Genomic DNA, 26,780 nt, shown 5'->3' on the forward strand with positions numbered 1-26,780 from the left:
GACGATAAGCTCGCATGGGACCGCCGGAACCCCGCAGCGCCGGAGCCGTGACAGAAGCCATGCTTGCTGCATGTTGCATTGTGCTTCCATGCTGCATGCCTGCTTACATGCTTCGCTTCAATCCATTTCCCTCGCTCCGCTATCCGCTTACCCCTTGATATCTTAATTACACATTTCCGATAACTATTTAGGAAATGTATAGATTTCCTAGGAAATGTGTCTAATGTAATTTATTTCACACATTTTGTTTTCGAAACACTTCATTTAAGATAAAATGCCGCTCAATATAAAAAATACATTTGCCAAATATTGAAAAAAATGCAGGTCATAACGTTGACACTCAAACAAATATTAAGTCGCTCAAATATTATGAAGCTGCTCATTTTGTATTTTAAGTAACTCAAATTAATGTTTGTAAGATACTATTCTGTTGATTTTTCGTCACTTGCAGTCAGTCGCTCACTTAGTAATTATATAACCCAAATTAATTAATTTTGGCACTTAAAATTGTAATTTACAGTCACTCGTTTTATTGCTATCCGAAGACAAATACCGATGCTCCTACTTCGTCGCCTACTACAGGAACACTGTTCTGTAAATTAAACTTATTAGGATGTTGATCTAAGTATCTATGTAGGTATATAAATCTGATTTCATAAAGTCCGACTGAAGCGGGGGTGGAAAATGTATTATTAGTTTTATTAATAACTTCTACGTAAATTATTGTTGCTTGACTGAACGCTAACAACTACTCTACTAGGATTATAGATTTTTATAATAGCGCCTAGCGCTAATCGATTTAATCATGAACCAATAAATAATTTCCTGGTTCTTCGTCTCCGTAAAATATTTTCAGAAAGATTTTATTTTGTTAATTAATTCGGAGCAAAAAACACGTTTCTTAAGATGAGTTAAACTTATTAATTACTAGACATTTTAATAAACTTGACAGATCTCAGAACTAGTCACTTGGCTCTATTTTTTGTTGGTTCATCTTTTGTTATCCAATCCTAGGATACAAAAGCTTGTTGTTATGTACGGATGGCCTATTTGTGTTAAGGTTCGAGAGTAAATGACACGACAATTGATGAGTAAATACTGACTTTTATTAGATGATTACATGGTTTTATATATTCTCCCTCACATCTCCCCCATATTATAAAAATAAAATAAAAAATACATTTTATTTTATTACTAAAATACACAATATTATGACCTTAATTTATTGAGTACAATTTATATAAGTATTAAACGATGTGTACTCCTCTCGTACATAACATTAGAATATAAACACAAGTTAATATATAAGTAATTAGACATACGATTAACACATACATTGCAGTACATTTCAAGCTCGAACCTACAATCTCGCGACTGCGATCCGTCTCCGCTTACCACTGAGTCTACGGATTAACCTAAGCAATTTGATACTGTATGCGTCACAACACATTTATCAATACAGTCTAAAAATAGATATTAAACATTAAGTAGTTCTAAACATAAAACAATTTGGTTCTGTTTTTGTGTACGATGTCTGTTTTACCTTTTATTTCCACTTCTACATTGGGTGACAAATCTCTAATTACAGTATATGGTCCAGAGTACAGTTGTTTAAGTTTATTGCCAGTTTCGTTTTTAATTAAGATTTTGTCATTAGGCTTATAGCGTACAGGGTTAACATACCTGTCATATCTACTTTTTCGGTCTACTTTACTAGTAACTAAATTTTTTCGCGCTTCGGTTTGAGAAACCTGAAGCCGGTATTTTAGTTCCAGTGGGTAGCTATCGTAATTGTAAAGAGGTTCTACACGTTTTAACAAATTATTTGGCAAATTACACCTTTTACCATAAACAAGTTCGAAGGGTGTGAATTTTGTTGAAGTGTGAACTGTCGTATTATAAGCAAAGCACCAGAACGGTAACCAAGTACTCCACAACTCAGGTTTTTCTTCGGTTTGGATTCGCAAATAGGCGCCGAGGCTTTTGTGGGTATTTTCTAGCGCTCCGATGCTTTGGTGATGATACGCAGTTGAATTTAATTTTTTAATATTAAGTAATTTGCAAACCTGTACAATGGTTTCAGACATAAATTCTGCACCTCTGTCGGTAGCTATTTCCCGTGGTACGCCATGCTGTAATATAAAATTATTCACAAAGGTACGAGCTACTTCAGCTGATGTTTTAGTGATTAGGGGATAGGCACATACATACTTTGATAGCTCACACTGTAATGTAAGGATGTAAGTATAATCATAACTGTCTTTATCTAGTGGTCCTACTATATCTAAAAAGATTTTATCAAAGGCCGAATGAGCTGTTGACGTAATTGTCATAGGCTCTTTCACCTGAAACGTATACTTATGCTTTTGACATTGGGGGCATTTTTTAACAAAATTTTGAACGTCAGTTTCTAAGCCAGGCCAAAAATAATATTTTTTAATGTTAGTTAACATTCTTCTCATGCCCGCGTGGCCACTCGTGGGCAAAAGATGAAAGTCATTTAGTATCACTTTCCTATCATCCTTGCTTTCTATTCTTTCGACGTCTTGTAAGATACATAATCTAGGCCCTTTCCAGTTATTACACTTTTTTATTTCACTTGTTAGTTTTTCTACAAATACGTAGTTATTTTGATTTTTAATAAAATATACTTCAACAATATTAACTTTTTCACAAAAATCGCTCAGGTCTCTCGCAAATTCGGCTCGCGTAATTTGTGATTGAGACGCTGGATTTATAAATATTGTCTTCTGTTGCGCAACATAGAATAATAAATTACTTTCAAATGTTATTAAATGATCACTTCGAAGTTTATTTAAATTACTAATGTCAGTAAATCGTAGCTCTACTGCGTCTTTCGGCCTGATATGGGTTTCCACAACTCTTGGTTGATCAGGCCAATCGTTGGTGGGTAACATATCATCCGAAGGAGCAGCGCCTAGCTGTCTCTTTTGAGCGCGCGTCATGACCATGGCATGCAAGCATTCATTCATTTCTTTCAGTTCCTTTGAAGTCACTTTTATTCTGGACAATGCATCTGCAGCTGCATTCTCCTTTCCTTTCACATATTCGATTACGTAATCATATTCTTCTAAAATAAGTCTAAATTTGAACAGTCTGCTAGAGGGATCTTTTAAATTAAATAAGTACACTAGGGGTTTATGATCAGTACGAATTATAAATGTCCGACCGTATAGGTAGGGTCTGAAGTATTTTACGGCCCAAACCACAGCTAGGAGCTCTTTTTCTATTGTGGGATAGTTCATTTCCGCTTTATTGAGACTTCTACTAGCATATGCTACAGGCCGGCCATCTGAATTACATAAAACAGCACCAATTGCATACCCAGAAGCGTCAGTTTGCACAATGAATTTATTCTGTTCCGAAAAATCTGGGTACTGTAGAATTGGTGGTGACATAATACTTTGTTTAATACTTTCAAATGATTTTTGGCAATTTTCGTCCCAAACAAATTTTGAATTTTTCCTACATAAACAATTTAAATAGTATGTTTTGTTTGCAAAATCTGCTATGAACTTTCTGTAATAGTTCGCGAAGGCAACAAAACGCTTAACGTCATCCGTACTTTTGGGAACTGGGTAATTTTCTATAACCTTAATTTTGTCTGGGTCGGGCAATATACCATTGCCTGACACCACATGGCCCAAATATAGAATTTCCTTCTTAAGGAAATCGCATTTTGAAGGATTTAACTTTAGATTTGCGCTGCGCAATTTTTCAAATATTTGTATTAAATTTTTATTGTGATCTGAAAGGCTGCGCCCCATACATATTAAATCGTCAAGGTACACTAGGCACTTGTCATATGATAACCCGGCCATTGCTATCGTCATCATACGCGAAAATGAACTCGGGCTGGTCTTGAGCCCCATAGGCATCCTAGTCATCTGGTATTGACCGTCCGCACAAAATGATGTATATTTTCTACAGCTTTTCTCAAGTCCTACATTAAAAAAACCTTGGTTCAAATCTAAATGTGTGTAGTAAATGCATCCAGACAGGGAATCTAATATGTCAGAAATGTTGGGCAGAGGGAATTTATCGTCCGATATGCAGTTATTAAGTTTACGGTAGTCTATGACTAACCGCCATTTCTTTTCTCCGTTAGAGTCAGATTTTTTCGGCACTAAAACAACTGGGCTAGACCATTCACTAGAACAAGGTTCAATAATTCCTTGCTCCAGTAAATTATCCACCTGTTTCTTTAATTCAGCTTTCTGAGCATGCGGCAATCTGTAGGGCTTGACATATACGGGGGCTACATTCGGTTTCAAAGTTATTGTGTGTTCATATAAACTCGTAGTACCTAACTTATCACCCGGAAGAAAAAATATGTCCGAATATTTCGCGCAAATGGATTCGATTGATAATTGTTCTTCCTTATTTAAATGTTTAAGCGATAATAAAGAAAATACTTTCTTAACACGATCAGCATTATGAGTGGTTTCATGAAACGAACATATATCATATTCACTCGCTTTGTAAAGAGTGGGTTGTATAGAATTTAAAACTAAGTCAGACTCGGACGTATTTAAAACGCGAATGGGTATTAATCCATTTGTGGGCTTAACTAGACTACTGGCAATAAAGACCCCTTCTTGCAGTTCTGTTGCATTGACTAAACATTCATCAGTCTCAGATACCGGAATAAAGTGAATCGACTCTGATCTCGCCGGTATAGTTATATTATTATTCGTCATCACCAAAGGTAAAGATATCTTTAAATTGTTATTCCATAGTAACAAAGTCCGGTTGCCAAAATTTAACACCGATTTATACTTACTTAAAAAGTCCTGCCCTAGAATACCACTGCCCTTACATGGCAATGATTTAAAAACAAAGAATTTATGGTTGAGAGTATGATTTCCAATAACAAAGTTCAGATAAACGTATCCTATTGCCTGGACTTTGCCTCCAATTCCATTTACAAAACTTTTCTCGATATGGATCGGAATGTTTTGCTCGTGCACATGTTTATATTTAATGGCCGAAATGGATGCACCGGTGTCAACTAACAAGTTATAAGAGTAATTATCACGAGATTTAATATTCACGTAGCCTACACTATTACATGATAAAATAATGTTATCAGTCCCGAAAAAACTGGTTTTCTTCTTGTTCATTCTCCGTGGTATTCGAACTTTGCTGCGAGTCTGAGTTACTCAAAGTATGTATTTGCGAATAATGCGAACGCTGGTACCTTGGTGAATAAAAATTGGACCTACCTCTGTTTCCGTGGAATGTCCCAGGAGCCCTGCGCCCGTTCGCCTGTGGTCCTCTCCGTACCTGAGTCTGATCACCGTACCGAGTAGTCGGTTGATAGCTAACTCGCCCGCGTCCTCTCCCCGCAAACGAGGGGCGGCCACCACGATGTGGCCTATTGTGTAATGATCTGCCTCTGTAATTTAGGGTTAAAATTTCATTGGAAGTCAATGGAGTTGTGACGTCTTCGTCTACAGCTGATTGTATGGCGTCTTTTAGTGACGTAAATTTTTGGGCAGAAATTATCGTGCTTAGCCGGCGATTTCTTAACCCGTCTGCAAAATACTTAATGGCCTGCTTTTCATTTAGGGGTTTTAGGACTTTAAAACTTGCATCGTTGCCATCCGATTGCGAAATTGTTAATTCGACAAACATTTCCGTTATCTGTTTACCGAACTCGTCGATGGATAAATTATTTTGTTTAAAATTTTGAAGCCTACGTTGAATTGCAGTAGCACATTTTTTGGGCAATAATTGTGTTTTGATGTCTGCTATAAACTTATCAATATTAGGGTAGGATGAAGATAACTTCAGTTTCGCGGCTGGGGAAAGTCTACTTTTTAACACAAAATTTAACAACTTTGCCTGCGAGCTTACGTCTAATTCGGATTTATAGTATTCTACGCTTTCAATAAACTGTCGTACACTAGCCTCATCATCTTTACAAACTGGCAATAAAGGACAATGGGCACAAATATATGGGACCTGGTATACCCCACCAATAGGAATGTCATATATACCATTGGATAGGTCTTTTTATGTAGAACAATATTTACTATGACAGCTTTGTTGAAATGTTTGTCCGTTCTGAGATATGGATCAAAAACTGTGCAAAAGTTAGAACTAAATAATCTATTGATAACTCAAGTTTTTAAAGGAAAATCTAAGTACTACCAAGTGTAAGTCTTGTAAGTGCTACCTGCTGTGCCCGTTAGGGTCCATAATTGTTACTATTAGGTATGTAGCATTTCAACCTTTTATAACGGACAAACAATAGAACAAAGCTGTCATTGTAAATATTGTTCCAATTAAAAAGACCTATCCAACGATATATATGACTTTGCTATTGGTGCGGTTTCTCATTACGCCCAAAATCCAGTTGATACAATAAAAGGTTGAAATGCTACATAATAGTAACAATTATGGACCCTAACGGGCACAGCAGGTAGCACTTACAAGACTTACACTTGGTAGTACTTAGATTTTCCTTTAAAAACTTGAGTTATCAATAGATTACTTAGTTCTAACTTTTGCACAGTTTTTGATCTATATCTCAGAACGGACAAACATTTCAGCAAAGCTGTCATAGTAAATGTTGTTCTACATAAAAAGGCCTATCCAATGATATATATGACATTGCTATTGGTGGGGTATACCAATCTGCCCATTGTCCTTTAACGCAACTTTAAGATCAAACTTAGAAGTCTCTGCCATTTTTACTGATACACAGGGTCTCTCTGAGCATAAATCGAAAACTTGTTTATATAATTTATCAAAACTAGCACATATATCATGAATGACTGAACATTCAGTTGTGCTTAAAGATTTTTTGGCTGAAGCATAATACTCTAAAAATAGATTATATTCACTTACTATTTTTTCCGCTTCCTTCAATTTAACTACAACAATATTACCCTTTCGTCTCTCTGGACCAATCTTAATTAATTATTTTCTTATTTCAAACAGACTATCATATAAGCCCCTTAAGTTTTCTTCCATTAAAATATATTATTTATAGCATGGTTATAAAATTATGTACTATCATATGCATACATTTTAGTGATCCTTACATCTATGATTATATACTTTACCCTTAACTATGTCCTTTAAAATAACACTACACAATACACGACATTTCCGCGCACTACAAAACAACACGAAATTATCACGCACTGGTATTTTCACCGTACTGATTTTTCTCCGCCTCGTAACTCAAATAACGTCCTCAGTCCCTTTCCTGTAACGTCTCGCCTCCGGCTGGTCTCTCGGATCCCTTTCTCTATCTTCTCTTCTTCTCCATAGCGAGAATCGTAATCTGTCTCGCCTTATCTCATCAGCCATCCATCGCCGATGACATCTTCTATATAGGGTGAAGACACCATACAAAAACGCCAATGATATTATTAGCAATAACACCAACAAGATGATGTTGGTCGAACTGGCGTGCACAGCCAGCTGACGGATGTCCGCGCTGTTATTACCTCCTGCTGCGTTCTGGGGTACTATTACTTCTTCCTTGGTGTTAGTGGAGCCCATTTTTCAGATTATTCAAAGATTTTTCAAGATAAAGTAAGAACGTAGTGATAATTGCAAGTCCCGAACAAAGATTGCATTTGATGCACTGCATTGTGAAGCTAAGTGTCCCGATTTGGTCAAAGATATGTAAACATCGCGTATCGCACTTACTGCGCTGGCAGGGTCGCCATGTACGGATGGCCTATTTGTGTTAAGGTTCGAGAGTAAATGACACGACAATTGATGAGTAAATACTGACTTTTATTAGATGATTACATGGTTTTATATATTCTCCCTCAGTTAATCAATAACGAAAAACAACCATAATAGGAATATAAATTTTTGGGAGCAATGTAATTATTTAAAGGATTATCTTTTAGCCTTTTTAGTTCACTTCACACGCTATTTCTGTGTACGTTGAGTGTACCTACACGAGTTAATCCCCCGGATCCGTACCTCTATTCACACGGATTCCCCTTTCGTCTGATAGGTCGGAAGTCCGTAATGGCCGTCTATTGAACGTCTCGAGCTCAACTTGAAAGACCAGTTGAAGTAAAGGTTACAATCAATTGTTTTATCCCTAAATAAATTCCATTGTCCTTTTGTATTACGGTGATATTGATTTTAGTTGTTGTTTGTAAACATATGTAAATACGCTTTCTGCATACTGTAACTGTTACTGTAAATATTTAAACTACTCATTAATAATTTAGAAAAAAAAAATCAGCTTCTCTACTGCTAACAAAACTTAATTTTATGTCAAAAATCACCGATTCATTCGTCTAATAAATTATTCTTATAGGGTTCCTATTCGCTTTCAGAATAATAATTGCCTTTAATTTTTATTTCAAATTGTCTTAAAATATTCATCAATTTTCTGTTGACTTTACGCGATGTTAGTCTAGAAACGAAGGTTTCACAAAAGAAGTGCTAATACTTTTATTTTTTATTCTGCTACAACAATTTAAAATATTTCCGAGTATAAATTATCTACCTGTCTGATTTATTGGCGGCACTTCATTGTTTTATCGGGTAGATAAGTTAAACAAAAAATTATGATTTATTTTAATTTCCATATAAATGCTTAGGAATACCATTGTGGCTTTCAACGTAAGGTTGATGAATCATGAAACGTATCCAAAAAGATAAGCAGATGAAGTTAGAGTGTCTGTTAATTTATGTAAATCAAGGCTTTTAAACACAATGGCCCAGTCGCAGCTAGAATTCAAAGTTTCTTAACCCTTCATAGAGGATCCGCAATAATAAGTCACTACTCATGAATAGGTTATTTACCTCTAAAAAAAGGTGCTTGCTTCAGTAATTTAATTAGGTTGTACCATCAAAAAATAGCCAGTCGCTCCTTGTAAAACACTGGTACTCAGCCGCATCCGGTTAGACTAGAAGCCAACCCCAACATAGTTGGGAAAAAGGCTCGGGAGATGATGATGTACCGTCAAAAATATTTCTTTTACGTGTAAAAGATTAATAATGAGTTCCATTTCGTAATATGCCGCAAAACAGTATCTTAACTTCCCAAGATTTTAAAGCTTGCGTGACGTTTTTCCACGTTTTTCTGCCTTCAAAGCATTTTTGTTTTTCCGCGATAACGAGTTCTGATTTATGGCAAAGTAATTTTAAGAAAAACGGATTTATTGATGTTGATAAAAACCTTTCGTTTGTTGTTAGGCAAATATTAAAATTGAAGTTGGAGTTTATGGAATTGGTTATATTTTTCAGGGATAAGAAATGATTACGAGTATGTGATTTATGTTCTCGTAAATTAGGTGCTATTTTTAATGTTATTCTACTTTTAGATTTCTATGTTCCTACTTCCATAAATAGTATCTACTTACGTACATACTTGCACCATTTACTTTACTTACCTATTTTTAAATCTATTATTTAATTTGTGCTATTCACCTTGTTTGATTTATTTTTTGGGTTAGTGCCTAAGTAATCTTTATTTGTCTTCTACTTAAATAACATGTCGTAGTTCGGTCGCTTTGTCAGTTTGGCTGTCCACGTGTAACTACAAGAATCATCGATAACCAAATTATAGACGGACGGTTACATCCCTGAAAACATATATTAAATACCTACGAATCCATGTGTTAGTTGTCCTATAAATATTCGGCGACGCGATTGATTTTCCAATGAATAGTCTTTGGTCATTTATGTCGTAGGTATTTAAAATAGCATTTAAGTGACCATATACTATACTAATGTAAAACCTTGTACTTACTATGGATAGAAACCACATCTTAATACCAAGAAAGATTGGTGAATTACATTGTTTTCTGTAGATATGTTATAGTGCTATACGTGTATAGGCATTTTTAACATTGTGTATCTTTTCTTTTCACAACCACTTCCAGAAGTGTCAACTGACAGGTTTTCTACACGTAGGTATTCTGTTTCAAGGTCTGATTGGGATTTATTAATAGGACTTGTATAATGATTTCGGTTAAGTAGTTTTAGGGGGAACTCCCAAGTAACGACTGACAACAGTAAACATTCTTGATATATTCCCAGAAGTTACCTAAACGTAAAGTAAGAACAGAGAATTTAAACAGTTCCAATGATTAAAAGGCAAACAAACAGAATCTAACTGCTAAACAATGATTTTTCTATATTTTAAGAATTTCCGGATTCATTAGGAAACTAATAAGGCTTGTGTTTATAATAATGTTCCTCAATGTGGTGGTGAAACCTGAAGAACCCAGGAAAACTCGAAAATAGGCTCTCGTTGAGTAATAACCTGACTACCAATAACTACAAAGCAGTGAATTTTTGAGCTGTCTTTGACAGCGACGATATCGGATCAATGGAACTTCGTAATGATGTAAAATAACTACCTCGTGCTTGAGTTTATTTTTCCAAACATTTTGTCTTGAATTTTCCCAAAATAACCCCTTATTATTTATATTTTATTTCTGTTGAGGAGTTTCGGTGTAACCCCGAAATAGCATAACTCCCACATCAGGCTCAATAATTAAGGTAAAATATAGTTTAAAAAACTTTTTAACGGGTAATAGCAGTTTTCTCGTGTTTAGGATTTTTGTATTAGTATTGAAATCTATCATTCATAGCTTTATTGCTGCCCTGAGGGTTGGAATTGTTAAAAGGATTGACAACAATAAAAATCGAAAACCCATATACAATTTACTTAGGAGTAGCCTTTTATCTATATTTTTATCCTGAAAATAGGTACGATTTTTAAAATCCCACACCAAGATTTTTGAGCATTGTCAGTGAGTGTTTTTACACCCACACCCGATATTTTTATCTGCATGTAAGTAACATTCAGAGGTAGGTAATCTTGACCGTTGAAATATACTAAAGTGGCCTGTCCATGAAATTTTAAGGTTATTAGGTACCTACCTAAGTATTTCTGAAATTAAACTCTTAATGAAACAACAATGTGTCCCTTGGAAATATTTTTATTTTTCAACTCATTAATTGCACTATAATATCCATACAAAACTAAACATAGTTTCACTACACTTAATATAATAAATAATGTATTTGCATAATGTACTAAATTGAACTACGAATTTTTAAATACTGTTCTGATAGTTACCAAGAGATCAAATCAAGTAGTACCTACAAGTAGCGAAGTAGTTTTACATTTACCCAGCTCTAAAAATGTACAACTCTTCGCGGCAAGTTTTATAATATAGAGATAATATACATAATATATATCTAATTGGAAATAGAGATCGAAATCAAAGGAGACAGTCTTAATTCAGTATTGACTAGAGTATCATCGATATTTATTACATTTATAACACGTTAGCTGATGATTTTGAGGACAGAAGCGTTTGATATTTCAAAAATGTATTTATTTAATACAATATTGAACAACTGAGTACTGATGATAACTACGCATTATATCCTGGGATAACATTTCGGTTAACAACATACAAGGTACTAACTGATTATTATGTACACATAGCTTATAATTAAGTTGAATAACATCTAAAAATCGATTGTATTTTGTTTAATATGACACATATGTACGGGCAGGACGTAATGTCCTTAATTAAGAATTGTTAATAAAAGTTTGACGGGGCGGGTAATATTTCTATGTAGTTAGTTGGTATATGCGGATATGTTGTTTGCTTATTCCTGTTGTCTGTCGTCTTCCACGGAGCCGTTGGCTTTCACTTCCTGGGGCAGAGCCGACTGGAACACAATTTATAGAACATTAGTAATGCAGCGCGTCTGAACACTTCTCGGAAGTTACGCCCGCTTAGGGAAATGTTAATGTTCCTTTCTTTATGTACGAAACACCTAGTAATGTTGCCTCCATTTGAAAAACCGCAACACAGCGCCTCGTGTGAAATGTTATTCTAAAATTAACACTGAGAAAATTATGTCCTTGTTAAATCTGGCGTCATCATCTTAACAAGCAAGATCTTATTTACAAAGTAATTTAGTAATTTTGGGAGGATTTCCAACGACATTCAAAGAAACTTGTAAAGTGTTACCTAATTTATGCTTCATAAAAACTTTTGCTTTTACAGTGGACTACAATAATTTTTGCAATTGTAATAAGAACCCTTTACAAGAATTACCATGTTTATCAACAAATGGAAACACTTACTTCGTAGGGCAGTAAGAACATGTTGTTGTCCGACCGGCGTCCGAACCGGAGACGGATGGACGGGGCACGCACGGCACGGTCCTGCTCCTGTGTTAAAAACTAAACTTCATTTATTATACACACATAAAAATACACTAGGTATTCTGTAGAGGCCAGAGGTAAACTTCATATATCTCTGTGATTCAGCTTTTTAAGAATATTTGTACGCCTCTAACATAAGTCAGTCCCTAGATGCCTTATTTAACGTCAAAGAGATCTTCTCTTAGCTATGGGCGAAGTAGACAAGTCTAGATGGAATTCCTTTTACTAAGCTATTTGGTTTCAAACCATATGGGATATGAATTTGAGTGACAACCTTAAGCATGTTTAACCAATTAATTACCAATTAATGATTTTATGAATACCTACTACATAAATGTCGCGACAAAAAGGTGTTATACAAATATTGACGTCATTGACACATTTTTACTGGTGATTGATTAGTTAGTCGTTTTCAACGGTTACCTACTTCATTGCTGTCTAATTAACTGAAATTCTTCGAAAATTATTTATTTGTAGGTAATGTTCCTTTCATAATTTTGTGGGCACACAGTGTTTAAACAATTAATCATAAAAAATGTGCCAGTTTTACTAGCTCTCATGGGCTAAAGGTTCTTTTGAATCTTATAAAATAGGCAAAAGCTAACGTAATTAAAATTGTTAACAACTCGACGGCAAGTTAAGTTTTGAATTATAAATAGAATACTTATGTCAAATCTTACATTTTTTTCTGAAAAGGAGGAAACTTTATCTCTGCAATATTTATAATGCCTCAAGCGCTTTAAACTTTTGAATGTGCTAAATTACTTTTTGCTATGGCTGTTACCTAAGACTCTACAAGCATTTAAGGAAATACGCTCGCTTTATTAATAAGTTCAGGCCAATTCTTCAAGTACCCAACTTAACATCACAATTTCAAAATGCAGAAATAACACATTTAGGATCGGTGAATGGGAATTTATTCAGTATTTGAAACCTGATAATATTAAATACCAAAATACAATTTGCTTTCCAAATAATGGTGTCCTCTGATTGTTTTAGAAAAAAAGGTCGAACATAAAACTGGTCAATTGTCGTAAAAGATCTTATAGTGGCTTGTTAGAGGGAATAACTTCATTACACGGGTTTACACGGCATCAAGGGTTTTACGATGTTCGAATCAATACGATCTTGGAGTAGATACGTCTCTTTTCACAAGATATTTACCGTCTTACCACAAAAACTTTTAAACGTCAGTTTATGCCTTGTCTAAAAAAATGTCAAATTATGACGTTGACATACGGTTCATTTTGCAGCCAAAATTTTATTAGACAAGTGTAAAACAGGGGTTAAAGTTTTTGTAGTAAGGCCATTATAGTTTTATGAGGTTTTATATAGCCTGCTATGAGTTCGTGCAAATTAAATTTTGTTGTTATTTTTATGTGTGGTCTAATATTGAGGGTTTGTTTACACCTTCACATTAAACATTTATTCTCAAATAGAAGTAGACGTCCTAACAATGTTTGTATTTGCCTTCGACGACAAAATGAACGGAAAGAAAAGGTTAATTTTGATAAACCACGTAGTATTTACTATTTGCAAGATCATTAAAATAATTTATGTAATTGACTTGTATTTTTGTGTATTCTACGGTTTTTTTTTATATATATTTTACATCACAGTTGAGGATTTGTATCTTTTTGTGCTACAAATATAATAATATGATAAAATATAATTGTGTGGTCATTTATTTACCTCCTGAGGGAAGATGTGGGGCACGGCGCGTTCCTCCGAGCGGCGGCCGAAGCGCAGACGTACGGGCGTGCGGACCTCGCGCAGAGAGAGCAACTCATTCATCTCGTCCAGCTGCAAGCATGTACCATTTAGTATAACGTCATAAATATATTTGAAAGTAAGAAATAAACCGGCATACTGGTACCTATCCATTTAATTAAATCAATGATTTAATTTAACATTTCATATTTTATTTACATGTTGAACGTATTTTTTTCCTTGTAAATTGTTATAAAATCACAAATTCACATTAACGTGACGCCTATGACAAAAACAACTGTATAAAAACATAATACTAAATTCCCGTTTCAGAACTTGCCCGCCGGGAAAATGTTGAGCTTAAGAGGAAAATGGATGAATTTTTAGACCTATTAAGAAAACTGCCTAAATATCTTCAAAGTACTCAGGTGGGTAACATTGCTTTTAGCATTATATCTACATTTTTAATGCCGCTTAAAACTTAGTAAAGTTTTTGTGGTCACTAACACACTGTCCTCAACAAGTTATTGATATAGGTACACAAAATTTTAATAGAACCTAAAATGTTTAACACAAGTGAACTGAGAAATTTTATCGCTAAGGTGACATAATATTAAAGGCCAAACTATTAACTCGTTGTAGGTATATGAGTATCTAATGGAGTGAAGGATAAGACGGGCTTCATAAAATTAGGGATGAAAGGGTGTATAAGTTAACAAAATTGAGTTATACAAATGCGTTGACGGTTTTGTGACGTCATAATCACGTAAAACTGTGACGTGTTATGAAAACATTGTTGTTTACTATATTGCGTCGTTATTATAGAATGCGTATTTTAATTAAAATATCATGATTGTTATAGATCTATAAAGATTCCAGGGATCAAGATTTTTCCTTAAAAAAATTGACCGAATCTGCTTCCGATTCAGGAAACCACGCCAAATTATCTGACTCCACTACAACAATTTAACAATCCAATTAGACACTTATGCTCGCCATTACATAATTATACTTTCTCTCAGAGTATCTACTGTTGCCATGCATGGTCCGCCAAGCGTAGTTTCAAAATTTTACCTTTTCGAGTAAGTAAGTTTGTTCAGTTTTAAGCTTGATTAACCCAAAAAGCGGTTGACGTGCATTCACGAAGCGCTTTCATAAATTAGCAATATTGATTAATGGAGACTTCTGTTTATGAGGGGTTCTTAATTTTCTGCTTCTTATTGAATTCTCGAAAGTCAGGTCTTAGAATAGCACTTGTTATCAGAACCAAAGGGATTATAGAATAACTGCTCATTAAGTTGCAAGTCTATAACGATGACGAAGAATTTTTTTCATACTGACGAGTATTTTTATCTCAGAGTATTATCGTAATCGCTGATAGAAGATCTTTTTATAAGAAAAAAAGCTGTTTAACGATGATTACGGAAAAATGGGTTTTATTGGCTCAGCGCTAAGTTTTGATTTGTTTAAAATATTGCTTACATACAACCAAATATTCTCGCTTAGATAAAGTGTTACGTAAACAATAACATTTTATAGTAAGTGTGTCTGTGTCTAGCGCTCGCTCTCTTTACGTATCCACTTATACGTTAATGCAATAAACATAATATACATCAGTCTGTCTTCGTATACGATAACTACAAGCAGAGGGTAACTGATAATACAGACCAAGTCAGATATGACAAATCGAATTACTCTACGCATTCACTGGTTTAGGAAATTAAGATATAATTTACCAAAAAGATGAAAGGTATGTCTGCGAAGTATGTTAAGGACAACTCAACAATTAAGATCTATGTAAAAGATAATACAGGAGCCATAATAATAGGTTTAACGATGAATAGGTAGAATTTAATGAAAACGTGAGGTCTTTTGATCTTGAAACTTTGGTCGACAGAGTGAAATGAATTGTTAGATAGCTTTTAGTAGGTAGCTGTGTAAGGATATCTGGTCGTCGGTGTACCTACATTATAATGCATTATCCACTTGAGAAACACTTAGAGCCTCCGACAGAAAACTGTTGCGGTTCTGTGGGAAACCAAGCCGGGGTACGCTGCGACTGTACCGTTTTAAATATAACCCTTTACTTTGCTTTTATTCTTCATTCAAGCTTTTTGTGGAACAGGTGTTTTGTTAATTTACTTTTAATGTAACTTTTTTTTTGGTTTTGGCAAATGATGCTTTGCGAAGTCTTATATTCTTTATCTGAGAGAGAATGTAATTTAAAATGTATAGCTGGTACTATTTTATGCACTTTAATCATATCTTCCTATTTGTATTTTACTACGACATTACTTATTGGCTTATTCTTAAACTGTTTGTTTAAGTATCTCTGGCTTCGCGGTGTAGATACGATATTGCATCCCTTTCTTGAGCCCCGTTTACCCGTACTTAAGAACTTGTAAGAGTGCTTGGACCTTTCAAGTTGTTAGGATATAAAGCTCTGAGCTTGAATGTTTGTATGATAAACAAAAATATATCTGTATGACTTTCTCAACAAGCAAAGAAGTAATCTTAAAAGATTTTGTATAGGGGTAAATTTTCTTTACTATACTTAAATGTCAACTACAAGCGTCTCGGCACGGTAACTTAATATAAACTAGGATTTAAATATGAGAGTCTGATAAAGATGATTCTTGAAAGCAGTTCTTGCAGAATGTGCCTTTATTGGATTGACGACGAACCGTCAACCGTCAAATTACTAATGTATTCAAATTAATACAATTGTTAAATGCGACTGATTGAAACGGATTGACGAACTACAATTATATACTCCATTTAAAATAACATTAGAAATTTAAGTAAACCTTTTTTACTGTTTGTTCAACCGATTTTGACTTCTTATTGCGTTAGTAGTATGATTAATGACGGCTGCAGTAAATACTTGGTATTGTAACCACTATTTTGCTTTCAATTCCGTTCTTTTGTCTACGGAATAGAAGTCAAAATCGGTTGAACAAACAGTAAAAAAGGTTTACTGAAATTTCTAATGTTATTTTAACGGCCAGTTTCTTCATCAAAAGTTAAAGTTAAAGTAATGTCTTAAGTAAAAGTAACGGTCAAATTCGTTTTTCAAGGCTAAAGTGACAGCAAAACTAATAGAAAAATTGAATTTAACCGTTACTTTTACTTTAGACATTACTTTAGCCATAACTTTAACTTTAACTTTTGATGAAGAAACTGGCCGTAAATGGAGTATAGTTAACTTTGAAAACTATTAGTTTTTCATGCAAATATCCATAGACATGCATGTCCATATCCATAGACTTTTGTCTATGGATACAATTACTCGGAATTACAATTAATTGGATTTTATTCCATAGACTTTTGTTTATGGATAAAAGGTATTAGAAAACTTTTTTTCCGAAAAAGTATAAACCGACATCACAAAACGCTGAAAGGGACAAATTATTAAAATGACAATGGGACCAATCTGCAAGCATACTCTTTCATATAAAGAAAGAATTTTCCAAATCGGTCCAGGCGATTCCCTCCTTCTTTCTGACAATCTTTGAGAAGATGGTTTAAAAGTGAATTAGTTAATTTTATAAGTGACTTACGGGAGCTTGAGGAGGCATGTCGGGGTCGGATCGGCGTCCGAAGCGCAGACGGCGGGAAGGCGAGCGGACCGACTTGCGGGCGAGCGCGTGGCCGCCCAGTGCGTCGTGCTGCGCTAGTAGAGCGTACAGCCCGCCTAACGCGCCCCAACCGTTTTGACTGTCCGACGCTGCTGATGCTGTTGACAAAAGAACAATATTTTAGGTGAGCCTAAATCCAAAAAAATGAAAATATTAGGTACGGCTCAAGTGCACCGACTACACAAACGTCTGTTCTTATTAAAACATCGGTTTACTATTTCACGAATAATCACGTTCAATTCACAAAGTATACAATTGTTTTAAGCTAAACGGACGTTCATGTGGTTGGTAAACTTGGAGCTAAATTATGAGTCTTGAGGTTGGTTATAACCTACTTTTTGTGACATCTTCCTATCCAGCCAAAATCTTTCACGATCACGCCGAATCAGATAGTGGGTGACAAGAAAGCATTTGAAACTTGAGGTTGGTTATAACCTACTTTTTGTGACATCTTCCTATCCAGCCAAGATCTTTCACGATCACGCCGAATCAGATAGTGGGTGACAAGAAAGCATTTGAAACTTGAGGTTGGTTATAACCTACTTTTTGTGACATCTTCCTATCCAGCCAAAATCTTTCACGATCACGCCTAATCAGATAGTGGGTGACAAGAAAGCATTTGAAACTTGAGGTTGGTTATAACCTACTTTTTGTGACATCTTCCTATCCAGTCAAGATCTTTGACGATCACGCCGAATCAGATAGTGGGTGACAAGAAAGCATTTGAAAACTTTAAGTGTAAGATTTCAATTCAGTTATCCACAATAGGAGGCCTGAACTTAAAACTCAACAATGGTATACAATTACTAAATAAGAATACTTATTTACAATTAACATGTAACTATTAATAGCTTAGTAAGTTCATCAAAAGGATTGACACAGACCTTTGATACAGGTATTTCTTGTAATTAATAAATTAAATTATGTCAGACAATAGGAGTTTTGGAGCGTGATTTTGTACTTTGTAGGTGGTTATATTAAGGGTCCTAAAAATAAATATCTATCAGTTTATGAAGGTTAGGTGTTTGTAGTGTTCTAGTTTACACGGGTAGGTATTGTTACCCTTCAAGTTGTTTACGCCATAAGAGATTAAACCCCTGCGCGGTCGGCTGAATACGCACTAGTACTTTGACAACTGCTTTACATGAGGATCTATTCATAGAAGAATATCTGAACTCGTGAACAATTGATAGTGAGATGAAAAAATAAACTTTTTTTACACTTGATCATCAACTCTTTAAAACCTCGAAGTGATTGCAGATATTTATAGAATCCTAGCTACAAAGAGCATGCAGCAACATGAAAACTTTATAGACAATCTATCGCTTCGCATCGATTTTTTTTTTGCATCCCGTACAATACTGAGATAGGTTGTAAAATATATTATAAATAAATGCAATAATTTATTGCTTATGTTAATAATATAAAATGAATAAAAATAAAAGAAACCATAAAAAAGAGACAACTTTTCTTATTAATCAAGTAATATAAGTTTGTATATCAAGTTTTATTGGAACAAGCCTTTTGGGAGACAACACAAAAGTTCTTGCAACTCCACTGCGGTACAGGTTAACTTGTTTAAAAAGATTTATCCTCTGTATGTTTGTGAAACAATAACTAATCTTTGGAACAAAACTTTTACTATGTCTGAGCTTAAATGCTGTGTTGACTTCACAATTTAAGTGAAGGTTTAGACACTTTTTCGTAGAATATCTCAGGCTTGAAGGGGGCTAGAACAGAATTTGCCGCTGTGTACAAAAGATACTCTTTACACGGAACAACACTTCTGCCGTAACAGTTCAAAGGTGTAATGCTTTAAACATGAGACTGAAGAACAAATGTAGGGTAAATACGCCAAATGTCGGCCCCCTTAGCGATTTTCTGATTGCGGTTCGCTATAGCACCGTCAGTTTCCAACGAAAGATAGTTTCTGATGCGGTTTTGGATAGTTTGATTAATCTATGACATGTTTATGTAATAAGGCTTAGATGCGTCGAGAACAGAAAAACCCTAAAGTCGGCCATTCACGGCCCAAGGTCGGTCGCGTTTTTTCCAAATGTCGGCCGGGTATAGGCTGTTTTAAATTAAGGCAGTGACAAATATTATTAACATGATTTATTTTAGCAGAATTATAATATAATACTAAGTATACATTTGTAATTGTATTTGTTTAATTTATAGTAAAATATTTTTTTGTTTCCCCTAAACAAAAAAAGTCGTATTCACGACCAACCATTTATATTTTTTAAGCTAATAAGAACGGTTTAATAGATAGCAAGTATCAAACTATAAAGCTACCATAAACATGCCTACAATACTGTCAACTCCTACATTTAAACTTAACTCCTATACGATATAATGAATTATGATAAATAAATTATTTCATTTTGAGAAAATGAAAAAATATAAAAGTATTTTTTCATCAGCCTGTATAGTGGCGCTTGAGTTCGAGGCTGGTCGACATTACGATTATTTACGATTCTAATGTCGGCCCCTATTTCTTGTACCTTATTTCTCGAGATTCAACTAATATCACCCCGGCCGTTATTTGGCTATTAAACGTAAAATAGATCTATTTGCCTATAAGCTTTGCAAATTCTCTTGTTAAGCCAACGGAATTAGTATAATAGGAATTTATAAAATAGACTGCATTTGCTTTAAGTCGGCCACGGCCGAGACTCCGGTTTTAAGTCAAAACTGTTGTCCTAATGGCGGCCTTCTATTTTTCCTTGAAAAATATACGCAAAACGCTGAAAAAACTATCTTAAAATATAGTAAAAATAACCCATTAGTGATAATCAAGCTTAAAACAAAAATAAATAAATGTTTTATCGTTCTAATATCAATCCCCAAAATGTGAGTATTCACTTCGAGTAAGCTACTTTACGTGCGAATTTGATGTTTCAACGGCGCAATCGCTACTGACGCTCAGTATGAGAAGAGTAAGTGACAGAATCGGATAGTAACGATTTGTACGTATAGAGTATAAACCAAGGTTGCAATTCGAGGAGCAAAACTAACACTTAATTACCTTTTGAATGAATGCAAGCTGAAAATGTACAGACGGCCGAAGTTTGGGGGGAGGCCGACATTTGGCGTATTTACCCTACTTCAAAGAAAATACACAATGTCCCGATAAAGGACCATTCTGTACATTATCCTTGTAGTCTTACTTTGAAGGACGATAGTGTCGTAACTCTACCTCTAACGTTAACCCTCTATTAGAACTATAAAGACACAAATAAATGGAGTGAATTATATTCATTCACCTTACTGAAATCAAAAATATTTCTTCTTCCTTAGTTTTTAGATTTTTTAACTAAACCTGTCTGTTGAAAATGTAAACGTCAATTTTTTGTTGCGTGAAGCTTGCACATAACGCTCAACGTACCTATGGAATCATATTCATATCACCTATATAAACAAATGCTTTATATTTGTGGATGTGAGCAAGAACTATAGAAATAACTTGTAACTACTTATCCTTACGTCCTTACATAATTCTTTTGCCATACCTATAATACTCACTCACACTGGGCACGCACACCGGCTTTTCGGATATTAAGTACAATCTATCATGACTTTGTTTCTTATAAACTTGTATGAAATGAGGGTTCCGGTAAACACGAGGGCATCGTATTATAAAATTAGATCCTCCGTAAGATTTAGCGAGGAGTGCGGGACGGTCTAAGGGTCGAAGGGCAGTCAGCCATGCTCAGTGTCCCCGACATCCATGTGACATTTACACGGACACGTCTTCATTTATTATAACTAAGTATGATAAAAGTTGAAGTTTGTTGCCCTATAATGCATTGGTATTATGAAATAATTGGGCTTTGTTTTCCATCTGCAATTTAAAATACGCTATACACCACTGGAAACTAAAGTTCGTTACTACACGTTAATCTTTACAAATTACTTGTACTATTACACACAATTAAATTGGATTGGGTATGATCTATTGTAACAACTGTAACATTGTAATTCCCATAACTGGGGAACGATAATCGGATCTATTCGAATGTTACAGGCTATAATTAACCACACTATTACACAATTTCTACTAACGACTAAATATAGGCGTTAGAAGAAAGATATTATTAGATTTTAAGCCTTTTACTATATACCTAACGCCTAGAAATAACGTCATGATTCCTAGAACAAAATTATGGATTAATTAATACCCGACTGAAAATTATTTTTTAGACTGGAAGTCGACCCCAACTTAGTTGGGAAAAGGCTCGGGAGATGATGAAGATCATTTTTAAGAAGGATACCTATTGATAAAATACATATGTGATTTACTTAGTTACATTTCCACGAAAACCTGAAAAAATGTTACATATTTTTCACTCCATATGATTACAAACGCATTTCATTTTAATTCTAAAGTACGATGAAAATCTGAATGACAGGAAAACCGCCTTTGACGGGAAAAATATCAAGCTCGTACATTTTACACAGTCGCCCTTGACTCGTTTCATATGGCTTCATTACTGATGCGAAACTGGGTTGTTGTGTGTTCTACGAAATGATAATGGAATCTGTGTTACATTGTGTCAACATAGCTTTGACCTATTGTACAAAAACCTAATTCTGAACTCATTTTATATGGAATAGTTTATCACGCCGTAGTTTAAAACAAAAGTGTAATTTTAGGAATCTTAGAATATCCTGTAAGGTATACTGGATACAGGTAGTAAGACTCGTGCAATAACGATCCTCGATATTTATTACCTATCTACATAGGAAAATAATACCTAAGTGCTGCACTGACATCGTACTTTATGATCTGCCGTCATGTTCCATAACTGCAAACATTTATCTATCAAGCAGAACTTGCGGTAAATAATGCAGATGCAACTACAGATCTTCGTAACAGCTCGGTATTAAGGCCAAGATAATAAATGACCACCGTTCTAGTATTTCGAAAAACTACCAACAAGTTTGGAAATAATAATTACTGACTCCATCTAGAATAGAAGATATAATAATGTGGAGACCGCGAGTTAGTTTAAATTTAATCTTGGAACAGAACAAAGTTTTCAATAGTAACATATCGTTCACCGTCAAAGGGAAAGTTCAATATTCAAAATTATGTTTGTGATACACAAGTTCCAAGATCTTAATCCGTGTCAACCCGGGAATGTACACGGTCTTAGAACTCGACATAAGTTCACAAGTTAGTTTGCTACAGACCTATTAATTAGGAATGTTGCTGTGCTTTGCCAATCATTTGTGCATCCCACACTTAAACTTTGTTCCTTCGAGGTTAAAATCTAAGGTTTAACAGAATTATCTCATTGTTTCGCAAGACTGAAATTGCTCTCGCATCGAAAAAGGAGGATTCCTCAGTGGTTTGAAAAGTAATTACTCGTGGGACTCGAAGTGGTTGACTCTTCAATGTTACTTTAGTTGTTTCTTAGAGAGAAGCGTGACAATTTCATTTCGTTGGAATCAATAAGGGAGTACAAATATCTCCGGAGTAAATGCCATTTAATAATGAAATACAGAACTTTCCACCTGAAATCTTTATTTGGAAACTGTAAATACGAATAATTTAGGCAGGGTTTAAAAATGTGATCAGAATATTCAAGAAACTTTGGTGGAGGGTGCAAGATTGAGTCTGTATTAAGAAAATTAACACTTCTAGCTGCTGAAAATAATTATTTTATAAAACAGTAAGAAATTAATTCGGAATACAAACAGGTCTTAACAAGATAGTTAGTATTCAAGTTGCACACCTTGCATTTCAATTTTGAGAGGCGGCCCGGATTCGGAATTGACTAGCCCAAGGGAATGCTGATTACGCACGAAGCTAGATAGCTCATTTGATAGTTTATAAATAAATATTAACTTTCGAATACTTTGGAAGATAAATTGTGATACATGTCTACCGTTGAAATCTCCCTTATAATTCCCAGAATAAGTCCAAATAGTAATTAAACCAAGGTTACCTATTTATCGCTACAATATGACAGTCGGTCTAATTCTCTATCAAGGATTACGTGAAACAGGAATCGCACAGCGTTATAAATAAAGTGAAATACGAATATAATACTCGGGGCCACTGGGCCGTGACTAATGAGTTTTACCCATTTTATTTGACATCGACATTCAATGCGTCTTTGTAATATTTTTATTTTGATCGAGTAACGCTTTTAATTATGAAGCGTACAATATTTGAAAACGTGTTGTTTCTACTTGATGAATTTGGGGAAGAACAATATGAATGTCAGAATTGTGTTTTTTTTTGTGATACGTGCCGGGATTGTCTCATAAATTGGGTCTTTTTAAAGGTCAAAACTGAATAAGTGAACTTTAGTATGTATTTGTTGTAAACCACTTAAATCCTTACACTTATGCTAATCAGTGAGTTACTGGTGAAAATAATAACACTGAAGTCGTTTTTATAACAAAATTAAATGTTTTTACTGTACAACTTGTTAATTGTGTTTTACATACAATAGGGACAAAATTATGCAAATCTCTCTGTTATCCCTACGGGCGCTTTGATTAATTTTCTGAGTTAGCTTGATTGAATTTATGGAAAATTATTTGGAAATAAAATTGACAAACATTTATGGTCTTAATCATGGTCATGGTCTTTATGTTTTGTAAACTGTTGTTTGTCAAGTACTTAAACTGTATGGTGCATTGGGCCTAATTTAGACAAAGAAAAAAGTTCTTTTACACTTTTTCATTTTCATACTTTGATATAATTCCTTATTTCATATGCATACTAGCATTCCACTGCCTTGAATACACAGTACAGTAATTTAAGTTCATACATTAACTTTAGATGCTTTAAACTCTTGAGATTTAAGCACTTACTCGATACAATGTTTACTTAGACTCGTGTCGCGAACAGAATGTTATTAAAAGCTTGACAAATCGCCTGTTGTTTGACAAGCCACATTCCAATTGACATATAATTATCAGTTCGATATTTATTGAGATGAAAGAATTTTATTTACCAAATGAAGTGTTTGGTAGTGAACCTAAAGCCATGTATTCACTGAGAAACAATTGTTTATAAACACTGTTTCAGAAACAATATCTACGTGTTTCTGAAACAAATAATTTTGTTTCAGAAACATATAATTTTGTTTCTGTGGACGACATGGACGGCAGAGTTTCCGAAACATTGTTGCTGTAAACATCTACGTGATGTTTCAGAAACTGTGTATCTGATATATTGTTTCCAAGTGAATACATGGCTTAAGTGACGTTTCAGTTATCTGAATCTTTAGTCCAAGCAATAAGATGAAATTTTATTAATATTTGTGCCAGTATAATTTGTTACACAAAGTAATAGGTAAGTAGGTACATTTAAGTTGCAGTTGAAAGCTTGAAGTTACTGCAGCACCCTCAAAGGAGTTTAAATAACTTCTCACCTCCCTCGGGTATTAGGTCTTTAACTGCCGGTTATTTATTTTTGAGCCTCCCCAGAGCACTTAAGTATAGGAAACTTGTGATTGAATAGTTAATTATTGTGGAAAATAATTATGATTTTTTATTTTCTCTCATAAGTAAGGCACGAGTAGGTACACATACCGTCAAAGTAAACTATATTACGTGTATTTACCGAATAAGTTACCATTCGATTTCTAACTTCATATGCTTATTTATTATTTTTAATAGTAATGTAAGCTTTAGAATCAATCGAATGAAAATATAAACATTTAACATTACTTTGAACTATTCTAGTAATAAAAGCCTTTCGATTGCAGAGGCGCATTATTTATTTATCGGATTACATAAAGTCATTATATTATTTTACATTGGGGCTCGAGAGCACGGCCTTGTCTTTACTGAAGATCAAATGTAGGTACCTACTTTAAATGTTAATCCCATCTACCTCGGTCTGTATAGCGGAATCATTCAAACGCGTTCAACTGTTGTAGCGTAATTGAGCATTAGACATCCAAACATCCCCATTTACAATATTATAGAAGAGCAAAATTAAACGAAATGTAATAAACGGGTTCATTTAAGCGTCGAAGAACCTGGTTATGGTTCCGGAAAATGCTAAGATGTACACATGAGTAGGTGTAATAAGGATTCTTAATAAATCCCCCAAAATTTTAGCGTACAAAGTTTGAAGATATGTTGAGGCACGTAGAGCAGCTTTGAACAATCGTCGGGTGTTAAAATCATATCATGTTTTAGTACCCGAGTCGTTAGTATGACATGAAAGCACACATTGCTATAACGTGGTACTCAAATTCTGAGTATTGAATAAAGTCGATACTTAATACTTCTTTTATACGTGCTGCTTATAAGTGCGTGTTAAGTTACATAACATTCGTCACGCAAGGATTATTCAATGGTTAGGTAACGATACGTTTCTTACAGATGTGCATTGAAGGAATAAAGTTTTAGTTAGGCATAGAGAAGGGCCCAGCAGTTGTATGTTAGTAAAATTGTTGTATGTTTCTTGCTTCTTTATGATGACGTATGAAGATAACTTTTGAACTTCCAAAAAACAAATCCAAAGTTTTTATCCTCTTTATCAAAATTTATTTATTGAAATACTTACATTCATAAGGAGAAACCAGCGCCTGCGCGGTGGACACGGGCAATGAGCAGATCGCCGCGAAACCGCAGACAGCCAGCGCGCAAACGAAGCTGGGAGACATGACTGAAACAATACAACACATTGCATTTAATACTCATTTTATAAACAGATATTTCCTAACAAAAATATTAAAAAGAATATAGGAGATAAATAGTCTAAAACTAAACTGAACTTCACATTAGGCCTGATTGATTGAATGCGGCAAAGAATTATAACATAGATTAATTCATTTAGAAAACGCAAGTCACATAGGACACTATTACGCAAATTGTGAGTAAACAATGATACTACCTTCTAAATTAACGCGAGGTTTTAAAATCTTTTTTACTTAACCAAACTATCATTTATTTAAATTACACTGAACCTTTCCCGTCTTATACATAACACATCATAGTATCCTATATGTTTTTCAATGTTTACATTGTAACTATTTAGTGTCGGATCTGTACGTTATTTTTGTAATTGGCTCTAATTTTCATTGCAAAATGAAAATATGAACATCACAAAAATAGCATCTGTTTTGTCGGAAAATAGCCATTTTATATAAAGCTGAACTTTTTTTTTACAATACTATACTTGTAAGTATCTCAAGATGTTCTATTTAAAGATACGAGTATATAAATAGTTATCAATACGGCTTCAACGT

At 34.4% G+C, this 26,780-nt stretch overlaps 1 protein-coding gene across 2 annotated transcripts in view; it reads right to left on the bottom strand.

Moving 5' to 3' along the window:
- Positions 1-10,942: 10,942 nt before the first annotated feature.
- LOC124632100 (short neuropeptide F) overlaps positions 10,943-26,780 on the bottom strand; it is a 54,587-nt gene continuing 38,749 nt past the window's right edge. The window contains exons 3-7 of one of the 2 annotated variants that reach the window (XM_047166767.1): positions 26,096-26,197; positions 17,476-17,651; positions 13,898-14,008; positions 12,125-12,211; positions 10,943-11,703 (exon numbers count right to left, since the gene is read on the bottom strand). In XM_047166767.1, coding sequence (XP_047022723.1) covers positions 11,641-11,703; positions 12,125-12,211; positions 13,898-14,008; positions 17,476-17,651; positions 26,096-26,195 — 537 coding nt within the window. In that variant the 5' untranslated portion in view covers positions 26,196-26,197 and the 3' untranslated portion in view covers positions 10,943-11,640. Of the gene's footprint in view, positions 11,704-12,124; positions 12,224-13,897; positions 14,009-17,475; positions 17,652-26,095; positions 26,198-26,780 lie in introns of both variants that reach the window. The other variant, XM_047166766.1, reaches the window with a different exon arrangement.

The sequence above is a fragment of the Helicoverpa zea genome, chromosome 7 (assembly GCF_022581195.2).
Source record: "Helicoverpa zea isolate HzStark_Cry1AcR chromosome 7, ilHelZeax1.1, whole genome shotgun sequence".
NCBI classification, from domain to species: domain Eukaryota; kingdom Metazoa; phylum Arthropoda; class Insecta; order Lepidoptera; family Noctuidae; genus Helicoverpa; species Helicoverpa zea.